This window comes from Sardina pilchardus, chromosome 23, assembly GCF_963854185.1.
Source record: "Sardina pilchardus chromosome 23, fSarPil1.1, whole genome shotgun sequence".
Taxonomy (NCBI): Eukaryota; Metazoa; Chordata; class Actinopteri; order Clupeiformes; family Clupeidae; genus Sardina; species Sardina pilchardus.
The window spans coordinates 29,030,382-29,053,108 of record NC_085016.1 but is presented as its reverse complement, the minus strand read 5'-3'; the positions used below and the strand labels follow the sequence as shown (position 1 = coordinate 29,053,108).

At 41.7% G+C, this 22,727-nt stretch overlaps 2 protein-coding genes across 2 annotated transcripts; one reads left to right on the top strand and one right to left on the bottom strand.

Moving 5' to 3' along the window:
* Nucleotides 1-91: 91 nt before the first annotated feature.
* Nucleotides 92-2,754, bottom strand: nudt15 (nudix (nucleoside diphosphate linked moiety X)-type motif 15). The gene is made up of 4 exons (XM_062527468.1): nucleotides 2,540-2,754; nucleotides 2,232-2,408; nucleotides 1,911-2,107; nucleotides 92-661 (listed from the first exon to the last, which is right to left on the bottom strand). Exons 1-4 carry the CDS (start codon nucleotides 2,632-2,634, stop codon nucleotides 546-548), a joined length of 585 nt encoding a protein of 194 aa, XP_062383452.1. The 5' UTR covers nucleotides 2,635-2,754; the 3' UTR covers nucleotides 92-545.
* A 33-nt stretch (nucleotides 2,755-2,787) lies between these two features.
* sucla2 (succinate-CoA ligase ADP-forming subunit beta) lies at nucleotides 2,788-21,939 on the top strand. Its single transcript, XM_062527467.1, has 11 exons — nucleotides 2,788-2,942; nucleotides 3,702-3,897; nucleotides 7,027-7,126; nucleotides 7,246-7,408; nucleotides 12,933-13,061; nucleotides 13,452-13,590; nucleotides 15,498-15,659; nucleotides 16,817-16,959; nucleotides 20,017-20,137; nucleotides 20,292-20,380; nucleotides 20,523-21,939. Exons 1-11 carry the CDS (start codon nucleotides 2,859-2,861, stop codon nucleotides 20,595-20,597), a joined length of 1,401 nt encoding a protein of 466 aa, XP_062383451.1. The 5' UTR covers nucleotides 2,788-2,858; the 3' UTR covers nucleotides 20,598-21,939.
* Nucleotides 21,940-22,727: the final 788 nt, after the last annotated feature.

The window sequence follows — 22,727 nt, the reverse complement described above, 5'->3', positions numbered from 1 at the left end:
TTTTAAACACAAGGCAAGAGATCGTAAACCCTAAGTCACCACTAGAGGGAGTAGAAATCCATTATCATACACGGCTTACTTTTTTTCTGATAATGTTTATTTATTACAAAATATATGGTGTGCATTACTGTTGTAATAAAAGTTTCCTGACTTCTCGCCACAAAGCAATCCTTTGTGGCTATAAGTCCTGAATGTCACCTCCCACAGGCTCTAGGGATCTGTTTTCAATACATGGATTAATTAGACTATGCTTTAAAAACAAAAATCAGTTCCCTGAAGGGAAAAAGTTCCCTTTAGGCCCAGGACTTGGCTTAATCCATGAATGGAAAACTGTGCTGGTTTAGGCAGATACTCAGTCAGAGAGTCAAGTCAGAGAACAAACTGAGGGTTAAAATTCCATGCAAGAGTGCAGACCCAATGTCTCACAAATGTCTTGGTTGACATCCCCCATTATGAGAGATGCTATAAACATGAACAGTTTCTGACAGTGTTGCTTGGAAGATGTTCAAGTCTTTCATTAAGGTTTAAAGACCATTTCCAGAGGTTTATGTTCCATTTGGAATGCCTTTGAATGGATGGTATCCTTGTTGCCTTAGACAAGCCAGAGGCAGGAAAAGTTGCTCTTCAGGGGGGAAATTGTCCCATCGTACCCAACGCCATCCTAAAAAAACACATACCGTTTCTAGTGAATTGTACATAATGCTCTACAAACCAACACGTTTCGTCCATACCACTGTGTTCTGTGTGTGTGTGTGTGTGTGTGTGTGTGTAAGTCTTATTATGGTGACTATGACGATATAATGTTTAAGATAATCAGTGACCTGTGTTAAAGACATCCTGCAACATTTTAACCTAGATATAATAGCTTCAAAGTCATTTTGACCGTAAACTAACTCATAATAGGGAGAATGACACACCACCCCAGCCATGGAACCAGCCTTGCAACTTCACTCTCTTCCGACCCAGAGAATCCCAAATTGCGTGATGCCAATTGTACGATAGCCAACTTTTTGTGTGAAATCATGTCATATTTATCTGGTCAGTCAACATGGCTCTTCAGAGATTATCTTTGCCGATTTGTAAACAAATCCACAAATGCCGTTTCCAAGGGGAGGCGAAGGTGCGAGCCATGAGAGTTGTACAACAGTTATGTAAAATATTACATATCTGATATCTATAGCTAACACTACCTAATATGGTGAACTGTAATTTAATGCCTGTACATTGGGAACCATGCTCTATTGTGACTATGGGCTGCACTTCAAAAAAAGAGTTGTGAAAAAAGAGACAAAAGTCATGTTCATTCCCAGATGCTGCAAGTATGATCCACACTGCTTAGGATACAAGTCTTGACTAGATGGATCACTCTAATGGCAATAGTCAATGACACCGAAATATGTTCAAATACTCCAAAATGATGGCACATAATGGTTGTTGTGCATCACCCAGGTAGGTGCTACACATTGGTGGTGGTTAGTGAGATTCCCTCTTCATTGGGAAGCACTTTGAGTGTCTATAAAAAGCGATACACTAACGTAACACGTTGTTGTTGTGTGCACTGTCTGGGGAATACGTTTGCAACAGAGTGTTTGTTTGCAAAAACACTACATGACATTCTAATTAACATAGCCTACTAAAAACAAAGTGCCTCAGTCTCAGTCAGTCTATTGTGTGAGCAAGCCGTCTGTTGGTGTTGATGTGATCTGTATTTCTGTAGGTCAACAAAACAGTCTAATGTGAAACATTCTCATTCATAATCCTCAAAGCCAACCTGAATGTAGCTATTATTATGAAGTAGCCTACAATATAAAAATATAAATACTAGACATATCCAAAAGTGCTTTGTTGATTAGATTGAGGGGGTTACTATACAAATAGCCTATCTAGCAAATATCACAATTCATAATTACCTTCATTCTTTTCAGGTTCAAGATTCACAGGCTCTTTTGAGATGACCCTGTTCAGTTCACCCTGCATAAAGACAGTGATGTAATGGTAATTCTCCTCTAGCTTGATGGAGTTCACCACAGATGCATACTGTAGGTTCTTCAGATGGACCCCAGCCTCCTCCATCACCTCTCTCTGTGCACATTCCTCCCATGTTTCTCTGTTGAGGGGTAAAGGTCAAGTCTTAACACATCTTATATTTATATTTTTATCTATTTGTATTTTCCAGATTTAGAAGAGCATTCCTCTGCTTTCAATGTTTTTGTTTGTCTGTTTACACTTACCCAAACTCTATGTGGCCACCGGGTAACTGATAAGTACCTTTGCCCACGATACCTTTTCTTTTACCCAGTAGGACACAACACGGGTTTAGTGAATCTGTGACGATTACACCAAGTCCAACTCCAGGACGCTTAGGGCTGCAGTTTCGCACCGCTGTCTCTGCCATTCTACATGAGACCCTGCGGAACAGAAACATGTTAATAATGGCCTTATAATGACTGAAAAGTAAATCACTTCAGCATGGATGGCTAATTGGGGAGAATCTGTTGCAAAGACCCCAACTGCATAATCAACACTTCAATGAACTCACTGTAAACCCCTGTATGGAACAAATCTGAGAAGGAACATGTAGAACCAAGGATCGTCGACAGATTCGACTAGAAGACTTATGGAAAATATCAACATACAGTTCAAGGCTACTTAAGCTCTCATAACAGACAAGACTAGAACTATTTTACATTGAGGGCATTCAATCATTGCAACGCATTTCTTTTAATGGAAGTTTGACGAAGCGTGATCATCTAGGATATGAACTCACCGCGCATGGGCAAAAAAAAATGACGTTGAGTTTCTGCGCAAGCGCTATCAGAGATTTGTTTTTCTCCGCGGCTGCTAGTGGAGAGAGAAACATGGCGACGTCCCTGATTTGCGGCCGGTTGTCCGCTGGACTAAGGAATTCCGGGTCCAGGACAACTCTAAGCTCAGCAGCTAAGGTGAGTTGGTGTTGTGATGGAAATTAAAATGTTTGGCCATATTCTGGGTGTTCAGAAGTTGTCCCCAATCGACCTCTTAGGTTGAATCGCCTCAGAAGCTAGAGCTAACGTTAGATAGCTCGCTTAACTAGCAAGGGTCACATTTGACATTAACTGACGTTAGCAAGATAGCTTTACTTGTCAACAACTAGCATTTCTCCGTTCCTTGGACATTTCGTGACATACGGACAAATTGTCGGTTACATATTCATGTATGTCAAACAAATAAGTGTTGATTTGAGAAGGATGTGAAAAGCCAGTGATCTGTGCGGCTGACGAATGAACACTGTCTATGGATTACTTTGACCTCCACGGGATGGTGCTCATAAATGGACGTGGTGTAGCTCTCAGAGGAATTTCAAAATAACTGTGCTAACACAACACGGTTGATAGGACTGCACCTGATTCTAGCTATAAATAGTCCTTAGGCCAACGTCTTAGGCCGTTAGATAGGCCATCTGTCTACTGTCTTACCCGAACTTGTATTTCTGGCTAGTGCTGGCCTTTAAGTTCATAGCAGTAACGTTAACTTATGTTGTCACCAGTAGGCTATATATGTTATATACGTTATATGCCACTCAGCACGCCAACAGTAATACGTTATCGTTTTTGGTGGCCTTCACGATGGGTCCGTACCCATCACTTCAGATCGGAATGCCGCATAGATAATCTAGCTGCGTGCTGTCTTCTCACGGTGGTCTCTCGTGTGTCCCTCCTCAGGTCCTCGGTGGAGCCACAGGTCTGCTCGCTGGACATGGCGCCCAGCAGCCCCCCCTGGCTATGCAGCAGCAGCAGAGGCACCTGTCGCTGCATGAGTACCTGAGCATCGGGCTCCTGAAGGAGGCTGGCATAGCCGTGCCCGCTGGCATGGTGGCCAGCACACCTGACGAAGCCTACTCGGTTGCCAAGCAGATTGGTAAGACCACACACACAAACTCACATGTCAGTGAATAAGTACAAAGACCACAAATGTGAAGTGTGATGATTATATATTATTAATGTAGCTAAAACATCTGCTGTACGCTATATATAGTTGACTGAAGTGAAGCATGAACAACATTTCTGACTAGTGCTTGTGGGTTGGAAATGTGTAAGTCATACTTTTGCCTGGGGTGCTAGTGTATGTGAACAGTTGATACTCATGAGGATGAAACGGTTGACAGTAGAACTCTCAGATGTGATTGCTGTATGCTGAAGTCCAGTCTGTTGTGGATATGCAGCTCTTGGTCATACGGTTGTAATCATAATCTAATCTAACTAAGATCATAGGGGTGTCCCCAGATTCCTGTGTGTCTGAAATACCTCGTATCAAAGTGGATATCAAATATCTAGGTCTGTGTCTAATTATACTTTGGATTAACCTATATCCCAGTAACATGTTCTGCCATCCATTTTCATTGATGACAATAATGTTTAACCTAATTTTATGGATTTATCTGGCTATTTTTGTAGTGGCTGGTCACCGATGTGTCTATTCTATACATGCCGCAAAGTGATAAAAATAGCCTGTAAAAGTTCAACACCTCTCCTGACAAGTGGCCTCTCACTCTATGTCGCTAATGTGTGTCCACTGAGCCCAAAGCCTTCATGTTGCAGGACTTACCAAGGGGTCTGTAGTGCTCAACAGTCCCACCCACTGCCTATTCCGGAAGTAAGAATTCAATGCAATTTCTCCATTGACGACTAGAATATAAGCCATAAAATCGTGACCATCCATGGTAGACTAAAAATCAGCTACGGCATGGCTAAGCGATTGTATACTCATATAGACAATTTCACGTTAAATCACTCAATTACCCAATATCCTAACGTGTAAAAGCAGAGCCTTTGATTAGTAGAGATCACCATTGCCATAAAAATGTTTATGTTTTAAACTCCCGTTCTTACTAACGTGGCTTGCTCCTTGCTGAACAAGATGGATGCCGGCAGTCAGAGCGATGTGTGACATGTTCTCACCTTGAAAGTTGAATTTGCTCAGAAAGGGTAGGAGGTTAGTCATCTTGTCATCTTACATTCAAAAGTAAGCATGTTAAATGGTTGTAATGTTGGATTGTTTAATTCGCTGATGGGATGAGTAGTCCCTTCGCTCGGAAATGAAAATATGTGCACACAGACTTGTACCTTTGCCTTTTTTCCTTTTTCTGTAATTTTTTTGCTCTGCATGAAGTGTTGTATGATTTCGAGTCACATCATAGCTGGTCAGCCTAAGTCGGGGTCTAAAACTGTTATGGCCTATAGATTTTGCCAAACGTCCATTGGAGAAATGCTTGGGAAACTTACTTCCGGAAACAAAGCTTTCTCAGAGGAGGGGTGGTACAGTGCTCTATAGAAGGCTAGCCCCGTTGTTTTCTTATTGTCTGCCTATATCTCTGAAGTGGCTGTGTCTTCTCTGGTTCGGGAGTCTAAACATAGTCATGGCCTGGTTACTGTTCTGCTTGTCACGCCTCCAGTTCAGAAGCTGCAACTGTGCCTGTCTGTGATAGATGTGGCCAGAGTGAACTCATTCCTGTGTGAGTGTGTGTGCGCGTGTGCGCGTGTGTGTGTGTGTGTGGGCACTGAACGTGTCTTCCCCCACTGCCAACACTTGTCAGTGGTGTTGGTGAGTTTCACATCCATAGTTATTAGAATCACGTCTAATGTCCAGCCCTCAGGACGCTTCTTGCTGAGCAATTTGTTCACAAACTGTTCCTATGCTTTTTTTTCTGTCCTGGGTGTGATCAAGGTGAAAGGTGAACAGGTGGGGTGAGACACATGTGCCTCCCTCAGTCGTCTTCACACAAGGGTGGGAGGGGCATTGAAGGACATTCCAGAGGTCCCAGTATTGCTATTAATGAAGACCTAGAATTAGCTCTAGTTTAGTATGTTGGTGTGCAAAAAGTGAGTTAGCCTAAAACATATGGAGCAGAAACATTGCAGACTCATAATAGCACAGTTGGCACCAGTAAAAGCTTGCTAGCATGCTAACTGTTGTCTTGAGTTGATAAACAGTAATTTGCAATGTTGTGCTTTGAACTCTTTACTTACATTTTCATGCGCTGATTTGTCTTGAAACACAGACCTACATTGTGGTAAATAGCTTTGGGAGAAAGTGGGAACTGCAAGTTTGTTTATCAGCTTTCAACAAGGGAATTGTTGTAAACTTTTCCATTAACATGGTAGATAGGGAAACAAGTCATAGGAGATTATTTTTGCCAGCAGCAAATTTTTCAGATTTAGTAGGAGGCACACCAGTCACTTGTGAAATTGGGAAGTGATCAAATCTGGGAATGGAATTACACAACTCTGTATATCCCCAAACATAGTGCCTCTAAAATGTGTGGTGGTGTTTTTTAGCTGATTCTGCAGAAAAGGTCCTTCTGACAGGGTAGTGAGACTGGTTTGAGAAACGTCCTCATATAGTAATACTGTATAATATATACTCTGTTGTCTGTTTACAGGGGAGGTATGTGTGGGTTTCTGTGGGGTTTTCAGTGCTGGAATCTTTAAGGAAAACTCTTAAGGTGATTTTTCACATAGACCTCTGTTTCGTGAGGTCTGTTTGTACAAAAAAAAAAACAGGCGGTTACGGTACTACACCGCGGGCATCTTTAAAATCATGCCCCCATAGTGTAGCACTGTAGCTGCCTGGCAACTCAAGCTAGGTAGCACTCCCCCCCCCCCCCCCCCCCCCCCCCGTACTGACAGTACTTGGTGACCTTGAGAAACAGTTCTGTGCGAAAAATTGCTGGAGTTTTCCTTTAAGCATTCAAACAAATACTTTATATTTTTGGGACCCTCAGTTTTGTAATTTTCTCATGCCATCACATGTTTTGTTAGGTGAACTGTGTTGTTAAGTGAACTCAAAATCATCCTGTTTTAAATGTCTTGAATTTATCTCTCCCTCTTTGTCATTCAATCTGTCTCTCTCTCTCTTTCTATGTCCCTCTCATTCTTTGTCTTTCATTTTGTAATTTCTCTTCTCACTTTTACTCTGTCTTCATCTTTCTGCACCCTTTTGTCTTTGTCTCTGTCTCTCATTCTGTCACCCCCCACCCCCCTCTCTCAGGCTCTAAGGACTTGGTGGTGAAGGCTCAGGTGCTGGCTGGGGGCAGAGGAAAAGGCTCATTTGAGGGCGGACTGAAGGGGGGAGTGAGGATTGTTTTCTCGTATGTTGTTGGTTTTTCATTTCTTATTGTTTAGATGATTTACTGGATTATAGGATTATGGTGGTGTATTAGGGGGTCGCATCTCTAACACTCTCATTCTGTTCCCCCCTCCCAACCAGTCCCGAGGAGGCTCGGGACATCTCCTCTCAGATGATTGGCAAGAAGCTCTTCACCAAACAGACGGGGGAGGCAGGTCGCATCTGCAACCAGGTGTTCATCTGTGAGCGCCGCTACCCCCGCAGGGAGTACTACTTTGCCATCACCATGGAGAGGTCCTACCAGGTGAGGGGAGGTGGTGTTGGGTCACGGCAACCATGCGGGGTGAACTTGGGTTGTGTTAGGTAGTAACGGCAGATTTGTGTCTATGTGAAGTGTTTGAAGTGAAGGGTAACTAACAATCATTTTCATAGTTGAGTCTAGGGATCGTATCAATGTTAACCGATCAAAGATTCTAAATTGGGCTATTAGTGGACAAAACGCTACTACAGTTAGCCATCTCATTCCAAGATCTTTTTGTGAGCAAATCATCAAGTTCATAACTCGCCGGTTTGTATTTAATAAGCCAATAAAAACATTTAGCAAGAGGTCACATCGTTTGGGTTCACACGCTCACAAGGTGAGACCTGCCTTGGCTGGTGTGTCTTTTACACATTCTGAAGGTGCCTGTTTTATCGTTTGGTTTTTATCGTGTTGCAGTCTGTTGGGCAACATTCTGCATAAGATGGGCTTTAGATTTGGAAATACATTAAAATGACTTGATTGCAATTACATCAAAATACATGGAAATTCATCAAAGGGAACAGATATGGTGATTACGATCATCATCTTTCTTTATTATTGTTAGCACTACCTTAAACTAAAGCGGATGAGCCGCGGCAGTGTTTCAGATGAGCTTCTAACGCTAGACAAACGCCTTTATTTTCAACGTGATCACCTTGTACCCAAACCTTTTTGAAACTAAGGAGCCATTTCTCCTCCGCTTACATACAATCTCCTGTTGTCCAATGGCTGTTATTTCAAATAGCGTAGCAGATTTTAAACTAATTGGTTAACCTGTTTCAACCACCTAATGAGGCTCGGTAGTCGGTCAAGAGCATTTTTAGTTTTCACCATCCCTAGTTGAGTCATCTGTTGATTACTCTTTATGTTCATGGTTACGGTCTTAGAAGACACTTTTGTCCAAAATGACTTCCATTGATAAACATTACATTAATATTAAAGCGAACAGTTTATAGTAAAGCAGGGCTGTACACTGCGAGCACCTCGTCGCAAATGCGAGGAAATATATATTAGTGATAATTGAAAATATGAAATGGGAGCACAGGTGCGAGTACTGAATTCAACCCTTTTATTCGCATTTTGCTCCTAAAAATGTGGATCAAAGTATAGGCTAGTACAATTTTCGCGCATCTGTATACAAATTTCATAGTCGACAACTAACGCTCCTGGCTGGAAACTCACACTTTCAGCATCAACCTCGATGTCTCTCACACACGCAAGAAATGTCACTCCAAAACCATTCTTCTTTTTCTTTAATCTGTTCGTTATCAGTTGGTGACTTTGTAGCGATTAGCCTACCGTTGAAATGGCAAACCATGATAAGAATGTTGACTATATAGCCTACAATTACCGTGTTCATTTCAAATATTATTATTGTCACGGTTGATAAACACGGTGTGGAAACCGTGTTAGCTTCACCCCAGCCTGCATTTGACATAGGCCTGGTTGACTTCTATGAGAGAAATCCGACTGATTCTGTTGTTTAAATGATGGATTTAACCTGCTTTAAAAAGGCGGAACATTTTCATTGCAAATGTGCGCATCATAGCCACTCTGCGTCTTTGTATGGAGGTAACATTCACATTAATTCCATTCCACTAACGTTATCAGGAGAATACTGTTACGTTTTATTTTGAGCTCTGGTTGTCACTCATTGGATATAACAGATATAGATTACCAAACTTCAAGACGAGTCATGGTAGAGTAAGTTAAGCACCCAGCCAATTAAACATGACCAAGGAAAAAGTGACAACTCACGATGCCATGCCATGGTAGGCTACCTAAATCATAGAAGTTAACGTTACTGGACAGTGGACACTCATCTTTTCTATTACACCAGAAATATTTGTCTTTACCTTTGTTCGTTTTTTGAACATTTAAGTTATTTAATGAAAACATGATGTATCCTTGAACTATGCTTGACTCTTTTCCTAAAACCGAATGAAACCTAATTATGTTCACGTACATCTTAAAGTGACAGGCACTCAATTAGACCTACACACCACCCCTGTAATATCATTACAGTGTAATCAATATGAAGTATTCAGTTTACTGAATATTTTAAGCTATAAGTAATTATGCAGATCCTAAAATGCTATAAATTGATAACAAAATGTATACAAATTCTGAATTCAAAATATGAAATAGAAACAAGACAAGCCATTTTCTGTGTGTGTAGGGTTTGAGCAGAGACTATGGTTGCCACTGCTGTGAATGATCTGTAACCTGCTTAAGGCAAGAAGGTTTTCAAGGAAATTTCATAGTGCTCCTAATTTTTTTTCTGTGCTCCTAAACTTTTTCATTCAGGAGCACCTGTGCTCCTAGTGAAAAAGCTTAGCGTACAGCCCTGTAGTAAAGTCATGTAAAACTTATTTATTTATTACAAATCGCCAGCTAATTGATTGTTTTGATAATTGATCATTGCTGGAGCCCCAATGAAGTGAACTTTTTAGTTATATACAATTGAAATGGAAAAACCCCATGCACAATCAATATTTCCAGCAAAGACTGATTACTGTTCCATCATAAAAAATAGACCATGATTATTTTATTAGGTGGTGATTAGAGTCCAGTATGACTGGCCCTTGCTGTCCCACTTTCCATTAAGAATGATTATGCTGGACTTTGTCACAACTACCTTTCCCTTTGTTGTCTAATTTAAAATACAAGCAGCTTAGGTGTTCTACCTCAACTTCTGCTCAACAGAGTTCGACAAAACAAATGTAGCTCTGATACTTCACTTAACTAGTTAACTTGGGGGGGGGGGGGGGCATGACTCTGACTGCAGCCTGTCAGGTGTGTCTCCGAAAGCGAATGTCAGGGTGAGTGTGAAGTTTGCCCTGTAGAGCAGGGCTATTCAATTAGTTTGTAATAGGGGCCAGTCCATGAAAGGTATCACAACTGAGGGGCCGGAGAAATACCGCTTGAAATATGAGTCATCACGTACAAATGTAGATACAATAAACTACAACAGCACCAATATGGGTGTTCAAATGTTGCATTTTGTAAATGCATAATATCGTTTTTTGGTGGTTATTTGTGTTTTGGGAATATTTCTGCCACAGGCCCAGACTACCACAGTGGTAGGCCAACATTGGGTGACACTGGATCTACATTGCTAATATGTTGCATTTTGTTAAAGCATAATATCGTTTTTGGTGGTTATTTTGTTGTATTTGTGTTTTGGGAATATTTCTGCCACAGGCCCAGACTACCACAGTGGTAGGCAAACAATGGGAAGGTGACACTGGATCTATATTGCTAATATGTTGCATTTTGTTAAAGCATAATATCGTTTTTGGTGGTTATTTTGTTGTATTTGTGTTTTGGGAATATTTCTGCCACAGACCCAGACTACCACGGTGGTAGGCATCGGGAAGGTGACACTGGATCTACATTGCTAATATGGCTAATATGAAATCTGTGATAACATTAACAGCCGAGCTGAGTTGTATATAACAATCTGATCTTTGCGCTGCTAGGTCCATACAATTTCCAATGGGTACAAACAGGTTTCAAACAGTGTTCAAATGAATCAAATGTGCCGTGCGTAATCGGTCACATAATATTGTAACTCTTCTCAACATACTTGTACATTTAACGTTTCCACCATTTATATTGGATGAACGCGTTCACAAATCAATGTTACTTGCAGTGGACTTGACATCAAGGCGATGGATGTGTATTAGCTTCACACTGAAACTATTTGCGTGGTGCAACCCGTCAAAATGTTAGTAGCTTGTAGTGGCAATTTAAGTTGAAACTAAGCTAAGATGAAACTTATGTTCAACTCGTTCTAAACGTTACGTGCAATTGGCTGAGGTGTGGCTGCAGGACTTCAGAGCGAGTGAGAGCATGCAACAGAACTGATGCCACCAAAGTTAAACTTTTAAACCGAAAATTTGCTCCAATAGCTACATTACGAGTGGCGAATGTTTTCGCGAGGATCTGCTTGGACTGGAGAGGCATACTACCGTTGAAATTTCATGCACCAAAATTAAAATGCTTCATGCTTTGAGGAAAACAACTTGGATTTGGCGCACGTCAACATGTTGGTGACGCTGCGTAATAACGAAGCCAGGCACAAGTAACGTCTTTGTATAATAACACAGTAGCCTACAACGGCAACACACCACACAGAGCATTATTTATGGGCGCTACTCGCAGTGTAGCCTATCGCTGTATCTCCATTATCGTGTTTTCCACCAGCTATTTACGTCTCTACCGAATATAAAGATTTGCTCATATAACATCTGCCAACATTTCAAGGGCCACTACAAAGTATCTCGGGGGCCGGATCCGGCCCGCGGGCCGCTAATTGAAGAGCCCTGCTGTAGAGTGTGGTCATTGTGTGGCATTGTGTGGGCTATGAAACAGAGGGCTGGGCTTCCAAAATCCATACAGGAGTGGAGATCATATGAATTGGCGATATAAGAATGGAATGCCTGCAGGATGAAGACCTAGAGGTCGAAACGTGCTGTCTGTGTTGTGTTGCCCATGCTCTGAATGTATGAAACTGCAAATAATTAAAGTGTAACTGCACCCCATAACCTCACCCACTTCACATTTCTGAAAAAGTCTTTCAAAATGGGCGGGATGTTGTGTAATTTGGAAGGGAGTGCAGCACTGCTGCAGCCAATCAACCATGGTGATTTCGTGTCAATCTGGGAATGAGTGCTGCAGACATGGCTTATCACAGGTAGGCTAATCAGGGCAGCAGGCGTTTCATTTCTAATTTGTAACGACCCAGTGACGTAGATTCACCAGAGAAGTGCAGGACTATGTCAGCATTCCAATAGCATTTTGGACAAAAAGGCCATGGCATGTTTCAACCTGTAGAAGGCTCGGAGAGCTATATCTCTAATACAAAATCATACGAAATGTTACCTTTCTCAGGAAACACGATTTTTGTCAATATTAACCCTGGTAATAGTGTAGTTCGCCATTTATGAGTAATTTCAATCAATCAACAGCTCAAAACACATATTTTAGGGTGCAGTTACACTTTTAAGAGTGCTTTAGTTTCTTTTACCCTGGTGGTAGCCAGCCATTGCCGGGATTTGGTCCTTTCGTTGTTATTGTTATTGTTCCTTTGGACTTGTCATATTATTGACCATTGCGCTGTCATCCATGGAAGCTGAGGCAACTGCTGATCAGAGTAGAGAGGTCTTGTATACATGTTGGTTCATTTAAAAAAAGAAAAAATCTTTGCAGAGGGATATCTGCATAGTGTTACTTATTGCAGCTCACAGTGACCTGAGATTTATTTAGTAGTTAGTGTATTTCTAGATTAAAATAAACTAGGGCACATCATTAAGCATGACATGACTAAATTCAGACGGAGACTGGTACACTTGCTGACCACTAGGTGGCAAAATGTGTTCACAAGTTATTGCATTACTCTCCAAAGCTTTGCCAGATTATGACTTAGAAATAATTGCTGTAAACGTGAGCTTTATTTATATCCTGCCCTTATTACACTTCTCACATGCGTATTACCAACCAGCAACCATTTTTTTTCCTTCAGGGTCCCGTGCTGATCGGCAGTTCTCAGGGAGGCGTGAACATTGAGGATGTGGCAGCAGAGAACCCTGATGCCATCGTCAAGGAGCCCATCGACATCATCGAGGGCATAAAGAAGGAGCAGGCTGTCCGGGTATGAGGGCTTGCTCTTCTCCTCCCTCTCCACCTATTCTCTCTCTTCCTCCTCTAGCACCTCCTCATCCCTCACATTCCCATCCTTCTCCGCCTCATCTCATCTGCCTCCTCTTCCTCCTCTCTGCCACCTGCTGACAGTGCTGTCTCACACACTCGGGCTTAAGGTCCCACCTCTCTCTTTGGGTGTCTCTCTCCTGGATGGGGATCAGAGCTAATCTGGTACCACATTTGACAGCAGTGGGAAAATCTCAAAGAAAATGAGATGCCGTTGGTCCCAGACCAGGCTCACTCAACACACAAAGTTTGACAATTTCATTTTTCTTTTTTATGCCTTCAAAAAGTGTGTTAAACCCCCCCCCTCTCTCTCTCTTTACGTCACTTTCTGCAGTTGGCTCAGAAGATGGGTTTTCCAAAAGCTCTGATTGACGAGGCAGCAGAAAACATCATTAAACTGTACAATGTTTTTATCAAATACGATGCCTCCATGGTGGAGATCAACCCAATGGTGGAGGACGCCTCAGGCACGGGTAGGAATGGCACCTTTTCGGCACTCACAGGATAGCTACCATCACATTATTCCCCTATTTGTAATCCTAATGCAGAAACCTGTATAATTGCTGTTTTTAACAATAACAATAGCAAACTGGAATCTAAATAGACGATCGAATACACAATTTGATGTCTTTAAATTCAATTAGTTGGTAGTAGAACAACAATATGGCACACTAGGCTTGGGAATCGGTTCCAGGTTCCGGTTTGGAACCGGTTCCGAACGTTCCGATCCATCGGAATCGTACAAGTCCACACGTTAACGATTCCCTTAACGATTCTGAACGTTCTGTTCTGTCATGCTCAAGCACTTAAACAACATCCATGGCATTAAATACCAGGAGTGCACTGTATTTGACAGTTTGCAAAAACGGCAGGCTTAGACTTATATCAAAACATTATTGCTAGCTGTAAGTAGCCTATTTTTTTCGTTTGGCAAAAATGACAACGTGTTGACTATGCTATCATGAACAGGCTTTAGCCTATAGCCGAGCCCACTACGTGTTTTATAAATGGCTATTCAAATTATTTTACATCAAACCTGGATTAATCTCTGAAAGAGAGTATGCACGAAGTTAACTGGCTATCCGAGGGAGTTTCTGCATGGACAACTAGAAATCACGTAGAGAAGGACAGAACAGCTGAACTGACTTGTGAACGTCAGCTCAGCTGGCTAGCTTTCAAGGTAGGCTACGAACATCCCACTGCTAGCAGGGCATCAGGCTATATCATCAATTGCCTTTAAATTAAGTGAACCGTCTATATCAGCGAGAAAAATAAACTAAAGGTTTCCCCAGTCAGGAAATTATACTTTCTAATGTGGTGCCATCAATGCAACCTGTGGGCACTCAATGTGCGTGCGTTCCTGCGCGTGAAACTTCACAGTGGATAACGTGGGCTAAACGCTGTCTATGGCTAGAAGCAATGTTAATTAAAACAACTAACGACTTGGATTTCATGGAAACTGCAGAGACTGCCTAATCCTAGTCATTGAAAAGAATTATGGAATGCAACACACTTTATATTTTCGTTGCACACGTTATAGCCTAGAGCCTCAAAACTCTGTTGTCTGTTATGCTCAAGTCACGATTTATTGTAACAGATCTTTGCAACAGCAGCAACATTTTCTTTCATTTGGACTTCAAAGATTCATTAGGCATAATACATTTACGCACATTGTTTGACAGGCTTTGTTTCACTGTATGTTGACATTACAGTTGACAAAATAGTGGTAGCCTATGATGAAATTGCTGCTGCAATCGCCTTATCTAATGCAAGATTTTACATAAGGCGCACCACGTCGGCTATACGGCATATTAAATTAAATCGGTATAACTTTCTGCAGTACGGAGCTGTGTAATAAGTAAACTCAATTGCGGTTGAATCATTGAGATCAGAAATGGCCCTGGCATTGCAGCCCACCAATTTTTGAGCGTTTTTGATGAGTAGGCCTACAATTTTACTCAATTTGACCTAAAATGTAAACCATGACGTGTTGTTTAAGCTACTTTTTTAGAACACACGACTAAGTGTGATTAGGCTACAATAAGCTTTGTTTTAGAGATGTTTACTTTTTAGAAATATAAAAGCATTCAATACATTCAAAGCCAACAACTCTCAAAACCATACTGTATAAATGTTCTGTATAGATGGTACAGGAATCGATATGGGAATCGATAAGGAATCGCATCGATAAGCAGACTCGATAATGGCATCGATATCGATAATATCTTAACGATGCCCATCCTTACTTGTGCCTACGGCCAAATCACAGCTGTGACTATCTGTTACCAACACCACTCTCATTTGTGCACTGTTGCTTATTTTGCTGTTGCGCTGTCTCGTTCACCTGTCTCTTACTTTGTTTTTGTCTCTGACATGACAGTGATGTGCATGGACGCCAAGATCAACTTTGACTCAAACGCAGAATATCGCCAGAAGAAGGTGTTCGACATGCAGGACTGGTCTCAGGAAGACCCACGTGACCGACAGGCGGCGCTGGCCGACCTCAACTATATCGGCCTGGACGGCACCATTGGCTGCCTTGGTTAGTACGGTGCGCCCTGTTCACAGGCAGCAGTATTTTGTCTGTGTATATTATGTTCTGTTCATGGTTCACATCGTTTGGAGGCTATAGTTGGATTTATACTCCGTTACCATCATGTTATTTGGAGGGTGGAAACACCAGACTGGTATGATTCCACAAATATTTTGGGAAATCAAAGAGCCTATTAGCCTGTTTGATGCTCATTGAGCTCAATGCAAATCAAACAGGCTAATAGGCCAACTGGAAAAAACACCACCAACAACAACTTTAGCATGGTATTAAATACATGTGCTCCCCACTGTAACTAACTAACATAGACAAGCATCCCACTAATTTAGGCTATTCCTGCCAGTGTGTTTTCTGCTATTGATACGACTATTCTGCTCCAATTCCAGCCCCTTTCATTCGGAAATTCTATAATAACTTTTTAATACTTCAAAATAACATTTGATAAATTAACCTTACATTTTCCTGTAGCCATAGATTTGTGGATTTGAGCAAAGTCCCGTTTGGTTCAAAATCCTATTTTCTTTACTCTGTGCTCGGAGTTTGGTGCCGGGCTGGGTGAACACTTGAGCTCCATGTAGATTGCAGTACACACAGCCTTACAAATGTTTACAGCTCTTCGATTGACGGTAAAATGTAATGTGTTACATAGCTCATTTAGATACACGTTTGTTGCTTGTGTCTCAAGAAATGAATATTAAGTGACATACACGTAAAAGGACAATAAGAGGTGACTGACTTTGATAGCACAGCATAGGAAAGAGATTCATGACTTCAGCCTGATATGGCCTGACCGTCTAAATGTAAAGGTGAGGCTTCTGGACCTGGGCGACTAGCACCAGTTGGCCCCCAAATTAGCCTGGCCATTGGGGCCTCAGAATGTCAGTCTCAGGTGATAAGGCAATATCCACCATGCCACATTCCTATGCCTAGTGCGACTCGTGGTAATTTCCTCATCCACCTCATCTCTCTCTTCCATTTGCTTCCGGTTACTCCTTGCCCTTAGACTAGACTAGATGAGAACCCTCTGTGACATGGGTAGCACAGAGGAATGCAGCATCCTTTATTTTCCCCTTACATCAAATGGCCTTGTAGGTTAATTGGTAGTCTTTGGTGTTGTAGTGTTAAAGGGCTGTTTGTTGTCCCTCTAGTCAACGGAGCAGGTTTGGCCATGGCCACCATGGACATCATCAAGCTCCACGGTGGCACCCCCGCCAACTTCCTGGATGTGGGCGGCGGAGCCACAGCGCACCAAGTGACAGAAGCCTTCAAGCTCATCACCTCCGATAAAAAGGTGTGTGTGTGTGTGTGTGTGTGTGTGTATGTGTTCTGTCCTTGGTTTGTAATGTGTGTGTGAGAGAGAGCGAGAGAGAGAGTGTGTGTGTGAGAGAGAGGGTGTGTGTGTGTTCTGTCCTTGGTTTGTATCTATTTGGATTTTTTTTTTTCACATAACATTGTGACAGACATAGCTGCTGGGCTTATGGGCTAGTGCTGTCCCTTTGTGTATATCAAAGTACTTCCAAGTATTCTTAAAGAGACCCTATGCAACTTTTTCATAGTCATAAAATCGCTTAGAAATCGTTGTTTTGCTTGACTGACCAGTTTTATCGAAAACAGTCACATTTCCTCCCGCCCCTAGTGTCCCTCTCCGCTATTACAACCTTGCAACTTTCTGATAAACGATCGTCTGCTGTTTACATCTGGAAGTCAGAGACGCGAAAGGAACAAGAAGAACCACGCTTGCAATTTATATATTTATATATAGCCTATATACAGTGCCTATAGAAAGTCATCATACCCTTTTGAAATAGTTACTTTTTTTGTCTTACAGCCTGAAATCAAAACCCATTTTAAAAAAAATCTTTTCCAGTTTTATTAACAAATTTAGCTGTACAACATCAAAATAATGAAAAAAAAGTCAACAGTTCTGAAAATTAATAAAAAAATTAAAAACTAGAATAACAGGGTTGGAAAAGTCATCATACCCCTGACTTAATACTTTGTAAAGCTTCCTTTTGCTTTCATTACAGCCATCAATCTGTTTGGATGTCTCTATTATAGCTTTGCACACCTAGATAGGGGAATATTTGCCCAATTTTCCGTACAGAAATGTTAAAATTTAGTCAAATTCTGTAGGGAATGGCGATGGACTACTCTCTTCAAGTCAATCCACATGTTTTCTATAGGATTTAAGTCAGGGCTCTGACTTTGCCACTCAAGGATATTCACCATCCTATCCTTAAGCCACTGCTTTGTTCTTTTGGCAGTATGTTTAGGATTATTGTCGTGTTGGAAGGCGAATGACCTCCCCATCCTCAGCTGTTTAGGAGAGGGACGCAGGTTTTCCTCAAGAATTTTGGTGTACTTGGCAGCATCCATTTTCCCTTCCATCCTGACCAATTGCCCAGTTCCCGCTGAAAAGAAACATCCCCACAACATAATGTTGCCCCCACCATGCTTCACACTAGGTATGGTGTGTTTTGGGTGGTGTACTGTGTTGGTTTTCGGCAAACATTGCGCTTGGAGTTCAGTGCAAAAACACATCTGGAATATTCTGCTACCATGTGGAAAAAGCTTATATGGTCAGATGAGACTAAGATCGAACTTTTTGGAGACTAAGATTGAAGTTTTTGGACTGAGCTCCAGGCGCTAACCAAACACAGTATACACACCCAAACACACCCAAAACACACCATACCTACTTTGAAGCATGGTGGGGGCAACATTATGTTTTGGGGATGTTTCTCTTCAGCGGGGACTGGGCAATTGGTCAGGATAGAAGGGAAAATGGATGCTGCCAAGTACACCAAAATTCTTGAGGAAAACCTGCGTCCCTCTCCTAAACAGCTGAGGATGGGGAGGTCATTCGCCTTCCAACACAACAACAATCCTAAACATACTGCCAAAAGAACAAAGCAGTGGCTTAAGGATAGGATGGTGAATATCCTTGAGTGGCAAAGTCAGAGCCCTGACTTAAATCCTATAGAAAATATGTGGATTGACTTGAAGAGAGCAGTCCATCGCCATTCCCTACAGAATTTGACGAAATTTTAACATTTCTGCACGGAAAATTGGGCAAATATTCCCCTATCTAGGTGTGCAAAGCTATAATAGAGACATATCCAAACAGATCGATAGCTGTAATGAAAGCAAAAGGAAGCTTTACAAAGTATTAAGTCAGGGGTATGATGACTTTTCCAACCCTGTTATTCTAGTTTTTAATTTTTTATTAATTTTCAGAACTGTTGACTTTTTTTTCATTATTTTGATGTTGTACAGCTACATTTGTAAATAAAACTGGAAAAGATTTTTTTTTAAATGGGTTTTGATTTCAGGCTGTAAGACCAAAAAAACCCAACTATTTCAAAAGGGTATGATAACTTTCTATAGGCACTGTATGTATAAATATACACGCTAAAGCTGTCGGGGAAGCTCTGCAGAGAAATATGCAAGCATAAAACGAGCGAAAACGAAAAACGAAACCGAAACCAGAGATGAAATCGCCAATCCTGCATTATTCCTCTTTAAATAGGCATTCAGTGTCTACGGTTGGGTGTCATGTGGGTTTTATCCGATACCGGTGCTAAAGCAATACTTTTAAAATGGCGCCGGTGCCTGAACCGTTACTTTGTTTTTACTATAAAATGGCCAAACCAATGGTTGGCCAAACCAATGTTTTTTTTTAATTGATAAGAGAAATCAGAACATAAAATTGAACTATAAATTTAGTTTATTATCAATCAGCTGTAGTTTCAGTGCTTCTAGGCATACATCTAAGTGCAAATGGCTTGCCATCACTTTAATTGTTACTGTTACCATGTTTAAATGTTACCATGGATGCAAACACAATGGCAACCTAATCAATCTTTCCTCTACTCTAAAGTTTATCCAGTGCAGAAGTCTTGTCATATCTTTATGTTAAAATGGCGTGTCTTTGAACTACCAGGTCATGGACAACACAATTGCAAATAGTCTATGGAGTCAGCTTTCAAGTTTGTCCAATGTGTTTTCAAATGTTTCTGTGAATTGTATGTCTTCCCCCTTAAAACACAATCATTTTTTTAATCTGTCACATATGCCTGTGCTGAAATATTTCGATTACCAGTGCTAGTAGGCGTATAACAGCGCAAAAGGCTTGTTTCATAGCGGCCTTTTGCTTGTGTGAAATTATTTGCTAGATAGATTTGCTAGATGGTTCCGGTGCCAAACCCTAACAGTGACAGTTAATGATTGGTATCAAGTCCATGTCTGTCTACAAATTGTGTGGTTTGAATGTGGGTTTTGTGAGTGTGTTGTTATTGGTGTTTTTGTATGTTTTATCTATTTGACGTTTGTGTGTCTGTTTGAACAGGTCCAGGCCATCTTGGTGAACATCTTTGGAGGAATCATGAGATGTGATGTCATTGCTCAGGGCATCATCATGGCTGTCACTGACCTGGAGCTGAGGATCCCCATTGTGGTACGGTTACAAGGTAAGAGAGATGAGGAGCACCGACCCACTGGGAGGGGCACAGCACCATATGCACACCAGACACTAGTGGATGCAGCAACCTCAGCTCCTTTCCGATTACAGAATATTTTTTTTCTCTGCCCTGTGTGTGTGTGTGTGTGTGATGTTTGAATCAGGGACGAGAGTGGATGATGCTAAAGCTCTGATTGCTGCCAGCCCTCTGAAGATCTTGGCCTGTGATGATCTGGATGAGGCCGCTAAGATGGTGAGTCTCGGCCTCTACTCCAGAGGAGAAATACTGTGTGAATGACCACAAGGTTGGAGAAAACCGCAATGATCTCTCTTTCTGACTCTCGCTCTCTCTTCCCTCCTCTCCTTCTTCCTTTCTTTCTGTCTCTCTTTCTCAGGTCGTTAAGCTTTCTGAAATCGTATCATTGGCCAAAGAGGCCCAGGTGGATGTCAAGTTCCAGCTGCCCATCTAAAGCCACACCCTCTTCCTACCCCGGACATATTCATTGACACACACACACACACGCACACTCACACACCATTTTGAAACCACACCCCTTGGGCCTCGCAAGCTCTCTGTTGATCCACACCCCTGACCGCTGCACAGTACCTGTCGCTATCATTTCGAGTCCAGCTACTTAAATGTTATACCCTTAACTTTCCCCTCCCTTACCCGCTTCAATGCTTCCAAAGATATCTTCATAGCCTACCCCTCATTGTAAGACTTGACCCTGTGGACTCCTTGTCTTGTCTCAATTCATCTTCCAACCCTCATCCCAACTGATGGCATATTAGATCGGTTCATTTGTTACTTGTGTCGGATTTGGCGACGTCTTTTGTTTTCCTCATTTGTTGTTGTGTTTGTTTTTAATTTGTTTTTTCTTTTTTTTTTTTTTTTTCGATGAGAAGGAGCTATTTATGCGGGACTATTTATATTCATGACCAGGGAGGAGGCCAAGCTGTTCTAAGCAATGTCAATGACACTGGTTCTGCTGCCTGTCACAAGGTGTTTCATTAAAATCCTTCCCCTCTACCCCGGCTTGGCTTTCGCTTGAGAGTCTACGTCCCATTTGTTTCTCATAGAGCACTATTTAATGACGCACAACCCCCATGCCCCTTCCCCCTTTCTCTCACCTTGCTCCTCTGAATCTTATGGATGTCTGATTTCATTTTATCATGTTGCAGGATTTTATTAGTTTCGGTTCTTCTGTATTTTAGGGGGGATTGAACCTGCACTTACCAGAGCTGCTTTTTTTCTGAATAGTACATCCTCTTTGGAGTCTTAAGTGTTATTTGTTTTGGGTCCCGGGGTCACAGGCAAGGGGCAGTGTTTATTTTGTTCAGATGTAAGGAAGAATGACTGTGGCCCTGTTGCTGAAGTTACATGCACAAATACAACATCCAATAAACCCTGAAACACCAGCCCAGTGAAGAGTGCCTTGGTGGGAGATGAGACCAGAGGGTATGGTGGGGTGGGGAAGGTTTAGAGGGGTGTTATTCAGGAGACGATGCGTCCATCTGTCCTTCTCTGGCGCAGAAAGGCAAACACACTTGGATTGTACGAAGCAGCTCTAGTGAACTGGGCTCTGATTTGTATGTGTACTGACATTGGAGGATTGCAGGCCAGGGGAAACGGGATCCACAATCACAGCCCCGATGCTGAATGGGAGCATCTTTTTTTCTTGTCTGGTGTTACTGGAAATAAACAAATCCTCTGACAGAATGATTGTTGAAGAAGATCCCCTCAATTGACCTATATATAGTTTGCCCTGTCAATATTAAAATAAACCCAAGCATTATGTCTGTTAACAGATATATCTGTTTCCTTGCATTATCATTTTGACAGTTTTCCCTCTCCTAGTTCACCAGAGGAGCTTTAACAGCTGAGATGGTTGTCAGCAATTTGTTAAGAATAAATCAAACCTAAACTTATTTGAACTAACACTAGCAGTGTGTGTGTGTGTGTGTGTGTGTGTGTGTGTGTGTGTGTGTGTGTGTGTGTGTGTGTGTGTGTGTGTGTGTGTGTGTGTGTGTGTGTGTGTGTGTGTGTGTGTGTGTGTGTGTGTGTGTGTGTGTGTGTGTGTGTGTGTGTGTGTGTGTGTGTGTGTGTGTGTGTGTGTGTGTGTGTGTGTGTGTGTGTGTGTGTGTGTGATAGTGATAGTGATGCAGACCGAGTCTTTAGAGGGTCGAGACCGTTGGTTTTTAAATGCAGCCGAGACCGAGTCTTTAAGGAGGCAAGTCCAAGTCGAGGCCGAGTCTTTAAGGAGTGGAGACTGCATTGAGACTGAAAAAAAAAAAAGTAGATTTTCATGATTTATTTACATTTACCATCACCCAATTATCATATTCAACAGTTAAATGGGGATTGTTGGTTATAGGAACAGTGTAGCACACTTATTTACCGACTTCTTTTCTGAACAATACTAGGAACTAAGACTAGGAACTCAACTGGAGTCAAAATGTTGTATGCCGTGATGTCAACATTTCATTGAAGTTGAAGGTTTTGAATTTCAAGTAACCAAATGTAATAATTGCAGATTTCTCATTCATCTCATCAATTATAACAACCAGAGGCACGCATGACCGATTATGCCAAATCCGTA

Coding starts and splice junctions, on each gene's coding strand:
- nudt15 (XM_062527468.1), bottom strand. CDS start 2,634: ATGTTGATATTTTCCATAAGTCTTCTAGTCGAATCTGTCGACGATCCT. Junction 2,409..2,539: donor GTTCCATACAGGGGTTTACA/GTGAGTTCATTG, acceptor TCTGTTCCGCAG/GGTCTCATGTAGAATGGCAG. Junction 662..1,910: donor TGAACCTGAAAAGAATGAAG/GTAATTATGAAT, acceptor GTGTTTTTTTAG/GATGGCGTTGGGTACGATGG.
- sucla2 (XM_062527467.1), top strand. CDS start 2,859: ATGGCGACGTCCCTGATTTGCGGCCGGTTGTCCGCTGGACTAAGGAAT. Junction 13,062..13,451: donor AGAAGGAGCAGGCTGTCCGG/GTATGAGGGCTT, acceptor CACTTTCTGCAG/TTGGCTCAGAAGATGGGTTT. Junction 20,138..20,291: donor CATTGTGGTACGGTTACAAG/GTAAGAGAGATG, acceptor TGTTTGAATCAG/GGACGAGAGTGGATGATGCT.